We start from the raw sequence: 14,318 nt of genomic DNA, 5'->3' as shown, positions 1-14,318 counted from the left end.
ATCTGTACTTTTGCCAAAGAAAAAGCTTGGAAGAATGAAAGTATCAAAATCTGGTTCTGCCGAACTGAATGGAACTAATGGCTACTCAAAGGATTTTCCTCCCTCTTCTCACACAATTGCTTGACAGAATACCATCATTCGCTGTCAGTATTCAATTACAGCTCCTTGACAGGATGCATTATTGCACAACTGATTTATTACCAGAAGCCACTTTTCTATATTTACTTACATTAAATTAAGCCACCTCATTTCCTGTACACAAACAGCAAAGCAAATGAAAAACACATCTTTTATGCCAACAAGGTGAGAACTTAATCCAACTTCTACAGAAGAAGTGGGAAATATTTACAAAGAAAAACGTTATAAGCCATCCATTCCCAGTCAAGTAAAACTGTACGACTATTCTCTTGTAAGATGTGTTATTATCCTCCAACTTAACATAGGTTGGTCTTCCCAGCTGTTAGATTAAGATTTTGCAGAAAGGTGCCATCTGGCACTCAGCTGGCTTCACTCTTTTATTCTACAGGATCCTGAACACATAGAACCACTTACAGAGAAACATAATTCCTCCTCAGAACAGGCCATTTCACAAGATTACGGTGATACAGTAGTTACTGCCTTCCAATACTGCATATGTCAGCATATGCTTGCATTCTTCCAAGACAGACATATCATAAACTCCGACTATAAATACACAGTTTATATTAGTCCTTTTATGTACAACAAAAGACAAATTATCCCAGTAAAAAGCAATAATACTTAGGTGTCAGTACACATTTGAGCTAGAGACCCACTTCTTCAACGAAGTTTACATATAAAAAAATAAGGATACCAATTACTTTTAATAATATTTCCATCCTTTAGTTTCTCGTATAGCATTAAGCAAGACAAGCACTGCTTGTTTATCATATATTACATCAGTACTCCTTCCAGTTACAAAAATATAATTAAGACCTGCTGAAGTTTTATCGAATTAAAAAGCGTATCAAAAATACAGAACCGCATTTTAGACCACACGCAAAATTATTAAAGTAGTAACAAATGTAGAGTTATTTAAAAATACTATTTGCTGGCTCAGCGAGCTGCTGTGATCTCACACAGAAACAAACCAAAGCTCAGTGAGAACGGAACGGCCTCGGGCGCGCTGTGGCTCTGAGTATCACCACGTCTCTCAGTGCGGCTGACCAACAGCCACAGGGAACCACCTGCAGCTTTTTGGTTCAAAGGACAGAAAGTGCCGTGGTGGCAGTGGGAATTCTGGGCTGCCAGGAAGAGGTATTAATTCAGCAAAGGGTGAAGGGCATTTACTTGGTAGGAAAACAAGGCCAGTGCATACTGTGCAGCAGTGGCACCGGCTCACCAGGCGCAGCCTGGCTTGGTGCAGCCCCAGGGCCATCTGTTGAGTTTGTTCTCCCAGTGTTAGGACAGCTTCAGATTCAAACCACTGGGTTTGTGTGGGAAATAAACAGGGTCAATCTTTTTACATTTTGCACGGTTTAAAGTGCCTGGTCATTAATCCAAATTAACGTGTTCCTGAGTCAAAGGCAGAAGCCTGGCAATGCAGCTGAACTGCAGCCAAAGCTGTGTCAGCTGCACATCTCCCAGCATGCACATCTGAAAGGCATTTCCATGCTCATCTGTGTCAGCAGTTTCACAGTTTTCCAGCAGTGAAATTTACTGTGAAATTACTCACTTCTAGAGCATTTTGTGTGGGCGCTGGCAAGGTGGAATGGATCAGCACTATTATGTTTGGTTGGGTAAACTAGGAGAGCTGGCAGAATGCTTAACAGCAATGTAACCTGTTGTTTTCCTCTTGAGACTTGTGAGAAAATGTAGCTAGAGTATGAATTTATCTGTTTTGGTGCTGTTCTATAGCAGCACTAGAACTGGCTCAAAGTATTCTACATGTTTCTGCCTGCCCAGGAGCTCTCTTGCCATCTATGTACCACAGGCAGTCACAGTTCTGATTCTTTATCTATCTCATCCAGGTAATATTCATCATCCGTGGTGGTATCAGAGTCTGAGTCTGAGTATGCAGCTGGGTCATCCTGGTAGATGTCAGGCAGCTCCTGGGGCGATGAAGCAGCAGAAGACACCTTGCTTCCAGCAGAACTCGAGCTAAAAAACTTTGTTCTGGTTATGGAAGGCGTCTCTCCATCTCGGAAAGCACTTGGGTTGTTAAGAAGACAAGGTCTCCACAATCGTCCTTCTGTGAGTGACCGCTTGATATTTTCCAGGAAAGCCAATTGCTGTTCTTTGCCAAATATACCAAACTCAACAGAAGGATACATCAGATTCCTCGTACTGTAGCACCTTTCCTCATCCAATGCCCAGTTTTCATTTTCATCACAGGACAACACCTCTGAGTAAGATTTACATCTCTTCCCATGTACGCTGTCTTTTGGCAGGATATTGCTTCCAGAGGCAAAGGTCTCGTGGGAATCTTGAGCACAAATACTCTCCGAAAAGTGACGTTCATGCTGATTTTTCGCACGAGCCTTGTGCAACAGCTGGCTATGCAAGTTCGCATTTCTTAAGCTGTTGGATCCAGAGGTTTTCTGATGCTCAGTAAGCACTGCCTGAGAAGTCAAGTTCTGCTTTGGAAATATGTCTGCCTGCAAGCAGTTACTTATAAATGTGTTTGAGTTTTTGTCAGTTAAAAGGGGTAAATGAGGAGTGCAGGCACTGCTGCTAGCTCTCTTATCATCATCTGTTGTGTCCAGTGCAGTAGTGCTGGGTGAGATGGGCTGGCTTGTTTTCTCTAACCTGAGATTGGGTGTTTGGAAATTCTTATTTCTTGTGGCTAACGCTTTATCCGGAGATAGGGTTGTAAGACCTGGCCTATTTTCCACTTTTGCTGCAGGTTTTTTGGAACTGGTGGCCTCCTTCTGGGTGTACGAGCTTTTAAGTGACCTCCAATTTAAGTTGTTAACAGGTAAAGAAGGATCACTCACATTTTCATTCTTACTAACCTCAGCTGTTTTTGGTATTTGTGAATTCTTGGCAGAGTCCAGACTGTCATTCTGATTTTCAGTTTCAGACTGCAGAAGTGACTGGTGGCAACCTGCTGAACTCAGTGACTTGGGGGACATGCTCACCTCTAAACAAGTGGCATTTCCATCATTCTGAGAAAAAATATTACTTATGTGTGGTTTGGGAGGTAAATTTTTACTTGAAAACTTTCGACTTGTTTTGCAAACAGCTGCCAGCTTGTTTTTAATTGAAGGCCTGTTTTTCCTCTTTTCTATATCTTTGATTTTGTCTCTTGTGCAGTCGGAGAGAAGCTTGTTCTCATTTTCTACATTCTGTGTTAATTTTTGGTCTTGTGTAACCTTGAAGACTTTGTCTTTACTGTTAACGTCCAGACTGCCCTCACTGTGCTTCCCCAGTGCCTGCAAACCACTGCAGCCCTTATCCGTTTGAGTACTCTGCAAGTTTTGCTCTTTTCTAACCTGAGAATTCTTTAACTCACCTGTATCTGTGCTAACCTCTTCATCCAGCTGAAGAAATGCATCAGCACTGGAAGCTGTGCTTATCTCCAACTCTTTCTTCTGAGATTCTGAAAGCATTTTGCTACAGGAGCTTATGTTATTTGAGTTATTTTTTGAACTGCCAGCTCTTAACTGCAGTCTGCTACTTTTGTTATTACACAGAGGGGTGGTTTGGGGTGGGAAATTTACTCCCTGTTTCACTTTGGTACTACCCCTGCCTTTGTCTTCCCTGGGCGGTAGTAGCACATTAGCACACTCTGCATGGATCCTTCCACGAGAACCTTTCTCTCTTGTGTGGAGAAGCAAACTGTTCTGATTTTTATTTGCACTTACTGCAGCAGGCTGAGAGCAGTTTGCAGAATTTCGCTTCTGTGTGCTATTCTTGCTTGTTGAAGCAGAATAAAAGGGATTCTCTAAAGGTCTGCCTGGTTTGGGAGGGGTTGGCAGAGTGGATGTTTGTGGTGTGGCTGTTTGAGAAATTTTCTTCCTTTCTTTTGGGCACGTTTCTGTATTTTGGTTGTTTAACACATCAGAAAGGCCATTACCTGAGTTAGCCACTATTGCAATGGATTGTGGACCACCTAAAGAAATGTCTTTTGTTGCCACGTCAGAAAGTACACGACCTGTTGATGAAAGATCTGTTGAGCTGTCATTCCTACTATTTACCGTGCTCACTGACTTGGAAGTACATACCTTCTCAGAACCAGGAGACAAGTGGGAATTCTCTTCTTCATGGTGAACTACAGATTCTACATTCTGAGGTGTGACCAGAGCTGAAGGTGCTTGGTCAGAAGAACAGGAAGGCACCTCTTTTTCCAAAGTACTGGGGAAAAAAACATTTGCTAAACTCACGTGACCTTCACTCTTCTTTTTTCGTATTCTCGGTGACTGAACATTTTCGCTGGGAAGAGATAAATCTGCATCTTCTGCATTATCCCTAAAGAGGTTACAAAACGTTTTGGAATGCCTCCGTGGCAACGTGTAATAAATCGAAACTAGCTCATGGTACTTGACATGATCTTCATCAACACATACTGTAAACGTGCTTGTAGTTTTATATTTCTGCAAACAGTTTCCCCTTTCCTTACAGTCTGAAAACACAGAGGATTCTCTTCTGCTTAGATGTTCACATCTGTCTGTCAGCTCAGCTGATGCGCTGCTGCTTGAGGAATCATTAGGACTTCTGGTTAAAGGATTGGAGTAATGTTTCTCTTTGTTACTTGTAGCAACATTTAATGGTGCTGACCTTAAGAAGGAATGTTTCGAATCTAAACAAGACACATCTCTTTGACAAGAAGAGGGATATGCACCACTTGGAGTTTCAGTCCTTAAACAATCATACACGCTTCTATTTTCTCTTGGGAAAGAGATGGGTGTATCTGACATAATACTACCAGCAATGCTAGCTGATTTTCTTGGTAAAGTGTAATAAATAACAAGTGGATCAGAGGATTTGAGGCTGCTTCTCCTTGGGGAACCAGTGATGCTGCAGCTACTGGTATGTCTGAGCAAGCCATCTTGCTTGTGAAGCCTTTCAGTACAAGGTGAATGATTCCCTATCCTTCCATTTTCTTTTTCAAGGCAAAAATAATTTAAATTATGTTCAGGGGTCTTGGGATCTCCATCAAAACTACGTGTAGAAGTATTTCCAGAATTTCCCTGTTGTGGGGAACTAGCATCAAATAGTTCGCTACAGTTCTTAGTAACTAAAGTGCTTGTATTTTGTTGTGTTTTCTGTGAAGTCTTTTTGGCAGCGCCCCTTCTGCTCACTGGAGCTGTTTTTCCAGCTCCGTGATAAAGTGCTGGTGGTGAACTTTGTGAGGAACCAGATGACCGGTCAGGGGGCCAGGACAGGCCATGACAGATTGCTAGCTTTTCAGTGGATGGAGCAGAAGCAGCATTCAGCTGTGCAGACTGTCCCTCTGGAGCAGCTTGGTTAACTGCTTCTGCACTCTGATTATCCTGTTTAGCACTTTCTCCTCTTCTCACATAGTGCAGATTATGTTCCCATTCTTTCTGGCTTGGAAGAAAAGATTCCTTTTTGCTCTTGTTAGCTGGCAAAGTACAGGGAGACTGACTGAATATGCTGCTGGGTGTGCAATTATTTTCCTTCATTTGTACATTTCTTGTATTGCTGCTCGATGCATCCATTTTTGCAGCGTCTGTTCTGGCACTTATTTGGGTTTGCCTCTTTGATCTCAGTGTGTTAAAGAGAGATGCACTGCTCTGCAGCATAGCAAAAGCAGAGTTATTTGAGGGAAAACTCTGGGTATTGATGTAGTTTGCATCTGCTTGTTGAGAATCAGACTGTAAGGGAATGCCTGTGGTGTCCACTTCATCGGGCAGTTTCCTACATTCAGCCTTTTCTAGTTGTGTAACTCCTGCCTTAGTGCCTCTTTGGGTAACGACTGTAGTCCTGTTCAGTCCTATAGGCTTTGTTTGGTCCTTCAAATTCGGTGAGACAGACTCATCACTTCTGACAACAGAAGAAGAAACTACAGGGTTACAGCTCAGCCAAGGCTGATGGCCTTCAGCGAATTCTGAAAAAGCTCTACTTGCACTTCTTGTTAATGTTTTAATATTCATATTTTCTGGAGAATACATGTGAAAATCATTCTGCAGGTGCTGGGAAGCAAACTTGGCATTTCTTGTATATGCCAACTGCTGGTCATTCAAATTAGCCATCATCACTTCAAAACTGGTATCAGGAGAAATAAACACATTATCATTGTAGTACTGAGGAATATCGGTCCAAGAAAGATAGCTCTCTGTCTTTCCATAAGGAGAATTTTTGTGGTTTGCATACAGCTTGCCATGAGAAGAAATATCTCTACAGTAAGATCTAGAGAGATTACTTTCCGATTGGTAGAACGGATAATTTTCCCAGTTATCAAAGGACAATGGAGAAGTGGCTTTGTCAGGGCAACTAATTCTACTGAAGCAATTACTGCTTGAAATAGATCTCCTGTAGTGGCGTTTTGAGTGGTAACAGGCATATTTCTCGTTTTCTTGCAAAGAGCTAGGATATCTGCCATGGTCTGTAACATGAAATTCCATCAGTGACTGGGTTCTAAACATCTTTTCTTGAGTTGATCTTTGCCCAGGAGAGTCTGGTGTATTGTTCCATACAATAGAAGATAATGGAATTCTCTTTGGGTTTTGTCGACCAAACCTTGGTACAAAGCCATTGCTGTTCTCCCTTGCAAATGGATACTGTAAACTAGATGCTGATAGTTGGTCAGAAGATACTGATGATGGGCATCTCCGAAGGGAACATACTGAGTAACTTCTGCCAGCTGTACCCCTGTCCATGTAACTCTTGTGCCTAAATCCACTGTTCTGTGTTATGGAAGGAGGATACAAGCTGCCTTCTGAAGACCGCCCAAAAGAAAAGGAAGGCTGCCTGCTGCTTCGTAGATGAGAATTTCCATCAGCTGGATCACTGTATTTAAAATCATCTTGAAAGGCTGTCTGTTGCCAGTTTATATATGCACTGTGCAATTTCCTTGGTCTGATGACGATCTTGTGCTCATCTTTGGCTCTTATTGTTCTCAGTCCATCTGGGAAAAACGTGCTGGGTATGTCACTCCAGTCATTTCTGAGTTGCCCTCGATTAGCAGTGTGCCTCTGCAGAGTAGGGAAGGCATCTTGACTGCACTGCACATTTGACGCGCTGCTAGTAGAAACTGTCCTGTCCAATGGATCTTGGGATTGCTCCTGGGCCAGCTGGTCATCTAGATCACTAAGAACTGCACGAGAGAAACAAATACTTGGTTTTGCTTTCTGCAATAATCTTCTGAGTATTTATGTTTAAAAAGCACTACATAAAACTGGTTTTATGTAAATGTTAGTCTTTATGCTATTTAGAAGAAAACCGAAACTATTTAAAGTTCTTTCTCACTAGCTAAATGTGTGTGTATGGGCAAACTTCCCAAATCCAGTCTGTAAGCAAATAGCCCTGAAAGATTTCACAATGCTTGTAAGTAAGCATGGAGCCCTCTGTGTGATCACAACGTACAGTTATGGTCTTCGTGGAAGGGAACACAAAATTCTGCAAGCCATGCAACAAGCATGTTCTGTAGCCTTGCAAGACCAGTTTGTTTCACATGGGGAAGTTCTTCAATAAACTGTTGCTTATTAATTACTCCAGAATAAACACTGAAAATGGCATTTTCCAAATAAAATAAGGAAATAGTTAGGACTATTATAGCGACAAAACTGTAGTTTCAGAGAGTCTCGTGAGCAGGGATTAAACACTATGCAGCTCAGTTAGTCTCATGACTGGATATACTGATTAACAAACAACAACATATTTAAGTTTGTTTGTTTTTTTTTTCTAAACAATTATGCATTTGCTGACTGTATTCTTTCTAAATTTTGAAAACACAACAGGCATAAGACAGAACCAAATGGATTTGGCTGTTTTGTTACAGCATTTCTTAACCCAGTCAAATAAAAAGATTGACTGATCAGCCAATACAAATCTCTGCTAATCATATCAAATCATCAAGAAAGTGCTGCTAGGGATTTACAGGTGGAATAAAAAGGAACAGTTTATTCTGTTTTTCTAAGTTTCTCTTTAACACAGGAGAGAGACGAGTCCTAACAGAGCCAGTTTAGTACAAGAAAATAGAGGAATTATTCTTTAGGGAGTTATGGCTGATAGGGAGTTATACAGTTATGACTGATGCCCAGGAGCAGTGATGGCTATGTGAGTTTCAGGAGAACCACAGTCCATCACACAGTGCTGTCTTCTTCCAGCACTGCCAGCTCACCCACTGCTTCCCGATCACACTAAGTCCCAGCTGTGAGCTCTTGTTGGCATTCTGGGTGACAGTACTCCTGTAAACTGGCTCTGATCTTGCCTCACTTCTCAGCAGAAAAAAAAAAAGAACTAGCAAGAAATGATAATTCTGTGAGAGCTCCCAGAAAGGCAATCGAAGGTCTTAGTGCCTCTTGCTTCTGTAGCTTGAGGCTTTAAATGCATAAATGCGCACTCATCAACAAAATCACACGTGCAGGAAACTGGGATGAAATTCTTCCCCCGTAACTATGTCTACATCTAAAGAAAGCAACAAATACTTCAGTAGCCTAAGTAGAGAGAAATGTACGCAATCAGATGTGATTCTTCTGAACTGAATCCGTACAGGATGACACACAGCCTAAGAGGGAAAGGTGACCCATCCTGGTGTTTATGTCAGAGTAGACAAAGTCAGCAAAAAGTAGCCACTGCACTAGAAAGTAACGAGCCATATCTTTGCAGCCTATGTATTTGCAGAAAATCTCAGGAACGAGTCACCAGTCACCTCTGGCAACAGTAATACTAGAACAACGTTAGCATGTACACTTACCACTGAAAAACTCCTTCTCTAGCTGTTCGTTCCACTCCTGGGTGCTCTCTTCCACCACTTGATCTTGTTTTACATTAAAAGAATGACCACTTGTATCAGCTGACATCGGGGCGTTACACATTTCAGCCTGTTAAAAAGTGTAAGGCAACGTGATTTTAGTTCAAAGTGCGGGTTCAAATCCCAAGCATCCTGTCACATCACAAAGCACATCACAAAGCACAGAGGTCAGTAAATTCTTTGTGGGTCCAAAATCTTTTTTAAGATCTAGTGCTGTGTTATTAAAATATACAACCAAGTTGTTGTAAAATTGCATCCATTTTTGAGGCTCTTATTCACACAGAAGGAGATTTTCTCATCTGGTCCTCATATTGTATTATGTTATGGATACACCAGCTATGAATAATTAGGGGTGCTGTTTACTTATTTTTTTCCACATGCATCCCTTCTGCATCTTATCTCTTCACTTAAGACTTCCTAAGTATGTTTTTCTTGACCAACACATTATAAAATTTACAAGTTGATCTCCCTAAATAAATTTAATTATTAATTACCAAAGTCAATTTTCAGATTGCAGATATCCTCTTTCCACATCTGATCTATTGCACTGTTTAAGTACTACACCAAAGCCATTTTGAAAGGCTGTGATAAATGACCTTAGAAGCAGGATTCCCTGTTCCCCTGTTCCACATAGGTCTGAGTCCAGCTGTTGTGCCAAGCTGGAGAGGCTCGTGCCTCATCCACAATTCTCTCAGCTCATGTTCTCAGGTGAGAACAGCGCAGACAGCTGCTGAACTGCTGCTTTATCTTAGCTGCCCATTTTTTAAACTAAACCCCTTGCTACTTTTTAGCTTTCAATACTTGTAATATTTCAGCCGTAAGAAACTAGAAACTATTTAGACAATAGTCAGGATTCTATGAATCTTTATGAGATCTGTCTCCGTCACATATTACTAAAGATTATCCCTTTGTTTTTGAAGTCTGAGAGAAGGGTGGTGGCTAATTTACCTCTATACCTTTGATTATATAGTGTACGCATTCTTAGTCCCCTCTGTGGTTTTAGTATACAACTGAGGAGGAGGAAAGACATGTTAGTAATGTAGGGCAATAAAGTAATTAAAATAACAAATATCATTCTTGGAGGAAATCTGTTTATTTCAACAGAGAACACGTAAATTACATCACGTATAAATTTGTTTGGTTTTTTTTTTTTCCATGCTTGACTGTTGTGCTTCTAACATGGAACATTCAGACAAAAGGGTAAGTTTCATTTCAATGCCACCAACAGATTCACAACACGTTTTACTCAGTGTTTAAAACAAGAACTGGGAGAACACTACTTAAACAGGTATTATCCCAACGGCCCAAACAAAGAGCATTAGCATTTGAAAAGCCTGGGATTGAAACACTGCTGGGAATAAAGTCAATCTGCTACTCACCATTGCCATTTCTTCCACCTTTGGAGCTGTGCTTGCAGAGTCATCATATCTGTAGGCAGAAGAACTTAGTTGGCTTAGGAAAGGAACACAGTATCATTTGAACTGGTAGTAAATAAGCAGCAGTTTCCTTTTAGCAACTACCAAAAGGCACTGGTAAGAAAGACTGCTTCATGAAGAACCCAGCCTCTGCCAAAAAATCCTGCTGACAAAGAAAGGCTGAGGAAATTTACCATTTGGTTTGGCCTTGTCAGTTTGCAAATGTTCTGGTTGTGAGGCCAAGAATGAACTCAACCTTCTGATAGCTCAGTGCTTCCAACAGCCGCAGTCATGGTTCACATCCAGTATTACAACGGGATATTGCTACTTCCTTCTCCAAACAACAGTAAGGTAGTAGGTACCACGAGCAGCTGGGGTTGACTAAATCGGTAACAGGTTTGCATCTAAATTTGTATTGCTTTTTCCCTTCCATATTTTCCCATGTAATGAATCACAAAATCGCAGGGGCTGGAAGGGTCCTCTGGGGATCAACATGTCCAACCCACCACTACAGCAGCTCTGCCCTACCAAGGAGGGCACACAGCCAAGCATCGGCTTTGGTGCGAACTTGGAACTTGTTCATCCAGAACAGCCTTCATATACCCATTTTAAATACATTCCCTGAGGACGGTGAGGGAACTGACTGCTCAGTGCGCAGTGCAGGTAGCAGAGCACACCCAGCAGCACCCACTGCACGCTGTGGGCATGCAGCTCTGCAGGCATACCAGCACAGAAAGAACCAAAGAAACCAGAACACTCAACCTCACTGAGTCCATTCTGGTCTTCAAATCCTTGCTTTATGAACAAGCACACCCAGACCCTACAAAAGCCCCAAGGCTGCTCGCTGCCCGCCCCTCCTGTTCACAGAAACTTTTTCCCAGGAAGTTCTCGAGAGAAAGTGAAGGAGGGAACGAAGATTCTGCTCATTCCTGTTTGTCTCAAAGCCTTTTTGAACAGCCTTGTTCTGAGGCTTTTAAAACCTCCTCGTGCTCGGGCAGACTGTTTTATTGTGCCTCAGCAGCAAGTAGGAACCGGCTTGTTGGCAGTCTCGCTGTGGCCAAGCCTTCCTCCCCAAGTGCTTTGTCATTTGTTTGCAATGTGCTTGCGGGCAGGGAAGAACAGTTGAAAGGTGTAATTTGTTTTTGCTTCTGTAATTGTGAACTTTAAAACCAAGATTCCTCTCTGCCGTGGGGTTCAACTGAAACCAATGGAAACAAGGCCGGTGATCTCAGAGGGCTTTGGACCAGGCAATCCCAATCTGAGAGTCCTCCATTTTTTCCTGGAACCCTGAATGTGAACAGCCATTTGTCCAGTGGGGGACCTCTCCCTGTGAAGTTACAGAATCAGGACTCAGAGCTGTACGTAACTCTCCCTTTAAAGTAAAACAACATCAAATATGTTCTAATGCTTCTACTACAAATCCTGACCTAAACGTATTCCAGAATTTTTACAGTGGTTTCCTGCAAACCAAGCTGAATACAAACCTCTGTCTTGGCGACTCACCTTCATTTTAATTCTACGTGCAACAAAAATGTAAAGGTTTGGCCAGCAGCTCCCTCCTTCAGCTTTGCTGTGCAGAGCTGCTCTCTGCTCACTCCCCTTCCGTGAGCTGGGCGCAAAGTGACTGCTCAGTGCAAGGAAGCTCACACAAAGCCGGCCTTTCAGTGAGAACCCTCTGCAGCCAGCCTAGGCAAAAACCTAATCGTCATGTTCACCTCCTGCATTATTCTAAACCCCTCCACATCTTTGTTGTCGCTGTTCCTTGAAAAATAACTGCTCAGTGCATCCTGCCTTGCGCTCCTCCACACCAAGCAACACAGACAAGGTACTTCAATCTCTTCCCCATGCCAATCTCTCCACCTCCTAAACTGCCCCTTCTTTTTTTCTTAACTTTCAGCCTTTCAAAAATTACGAGTTTTGTTTCCTTCCAGAGAATCATTGTTTAATTTTAGGAAAAGGTAATTCAGTCTCTCTCCTTGTTAAGGCTATGAAGCAATGTTTACATTGTTTCCCACACACAGATGCACACACACACACTTGTAAACATTATTCACAATCAGAAAACGAGTTAAATTCTGCTCAAGCTCAAAAATATTTGCTATCAAAAAAACCCAACTTGTGACTTTGGAAAAGCAAAGTTATCTGTTAAACATTCTCACTTACATGTGTGTATATACGTATGTTATGATAACAGAATGTAAGATTCAATGTAGGACTCTAAACTACCACTACTGATAACAGTAATATAAATCCATGAATTGAAACCTGCTGCAAATTGCTATTTTCACTGTGGCACCTGTCTTCCCCAGGCCATGCCCAAGTTAGCAATGTCAGACTGTAATCCATTTTCTTCTGTACTCTTCTTATCAGTGTTACCTGAGAAGCCAGCCACGCAACACACACAACTCCAAACTGTTGAAAACACAATTAAATAGCATTTCTTTCCCAGCATGAATAACACCTAATAGAAGAAAGTAAGAATGAATTCAAGAACAATGAGCACCCTTGAACCAAATCCAATCAAACATTTTGCGCCTTCAAACTACGGCTACAAACCTTTTTTTAGCATCTTCTGTATCTCCACATAAGCACAGTCTTTTCCACAGCATCCATAACCATTTTCAGACCAAAACACCACCACGGCTGATGAAACTGTCTCTCTCTCCAGCACAAGAAGGACCCTCTGAACAGCACTAAGTTAGCTCAAGCTTCTGCCAGGCAGACTTCTCCACAGGACTGACCCTGCTGCCTACTGCTGTATTTCTCTGACTCCCTGGAATAAGTCTACCTGGCGAGAGGCAGATTATTTCAGCGCTCTGCCTATGCATCAAGCAAACCACATGCCACGGCAACACCTAGAAGAGGGTGGGGGAAGTTTTCGACAGAGAGGCGTGGCTTGAAGATGTGGCAATCGGCTCAGCTACACGTCAGGACTGACTTGTTTATTTTTCAAGCTGTGCGCTGCAAGAAACCAAAGGCATCCGAATCTAAGATAGGATAGCTTTTCTGTAGAATAGCGAGATAAGTATATATTAGAGGAGATGATGCAATGAGTGGGCGTGACTTATATTTTTAAGAAACAATCCCAGTGCTTAGCTCCAGCCTAACCCTTTTGCATCAGCACGCTGGCACAAAGAGCTCCAGCTCCCTGAGCCAGGAGCCTGCTGGCACAGCAGGAAGGACTGTGGGCACCCGCAGCCTCGCACCAAGTCCCAGCACACGGGGCGGTCCCTGCCACGGGAAGGAGGAGGGAGCAGGTGACACGTACAGGTGTCTGCTATAAAACTACCAATGTTTTGCATTTTTTTTCCTATGCTGTGTTGCTATGTAGGAGAACTGTTACCAGTAAACATCCACAAAGCTAACCTTGTTGCCTTTACTCAGCCTCTCTTTACTTGCTTTGATCCAAACACCTCACAGTGGCATGAAGCTGTGCTACAAAGCCTGTGCATCCCACTGATCACCATTTCCTGATGCTCTCCTTCCTTGTTTACCAGAGCAGTTCCTTGTCCCAGTGCTGTACCACCCAGAGACCAGTCCAACACCCTCAGTGAGAATCAGCTCTAGGCGCCAAAGATCTCACAGCTTCATACTTGGATATGAAAGCACTGCATGAAGCCTGTTCACCTATCTTTCCCAGTCCTGAACTTAAATTAACTAAGATGTACACAAAAAGAGTAACATTTCATTTGGCTCATGGTGGCCCCTGGAGAAAGGGACCACGTGGGACAAAATAAGGAGAAAACAGTCTAACAGTTCTGAGTGTAGCCCCCATATCCTCTAAGCAATGGCTTTAGCCCTGTGAATGTGAGGGGGAAGGATGCTCCTCCCAGCCCTGCAGCACCAGCACTGCTGATGCTGATGCCGGTCCTCTGTCCAGCTCCAGCTGAACCCAAAGCTCTGATGAAGCACCAGAGACAAAAGAACCAGGAGCTGCCCTATTAGTCTGGATGGAGCTCTAGGCCCAGCTCTAAGCTGCCTCTGGGCTAGAAACAGTGGGAACT

At 42.6% G+C, this 14,318-nt stretch overlaps 1 protein-coding gene across 1 annotated transcript in view; it reads right to left on the bottom strand.

Annotated features, from left to right (window-relative positions):
• Window positions 1–1,770: 1,770 nt before the first annotated feature.
• EXPH5 (exophilin 5) overlaps window positions 1,771–14,318 on the bottom strand; it is a 31,747-nt gene continuing 19,199 nt past the window's right edge. The window contains exons 4-6 of the mRNA XM_072354788.1: window positions 10,279–10,327; window positions 8,843–8,969; window positions 1,771–7,240 (exon numbers count right to left, since the gene is read on the bottom strand). Of these exons, the coding sequence (XP_072210889.1) occupies window positions 1,956–7,240; window positions 8,843–8,969; window positions 10,279–10,327 (5,461 nt within the window). The 3' untranslated portion in view covers window positions 1,771–1,955. The remainder of the gene's footprint in view (window positions 7,241–8,842; window positions 8,970–10,278; window positions 10,328–14,318) is intronic.

The sequence above is a fragment of the Excalfactoria chinensis genome, chromosome 1 (genome assembly GCF_039878825.1).
Source record: "Excalfactoria chinensis isolate bCotChi1 chromosome 1, bCotChi1.hap2, whole genome shotgun sequence".
NCBI classification, from domain to species: domain Eukaryota; kingdom Metazoa; phylum Chordata; class Aves; order Galliformes; family Phasianidae; genus Excalfactoria; species Excalfactoria chinensis.
This window is presented reverse-complemented; position numbering and strand designations above follow the sequence as displayed.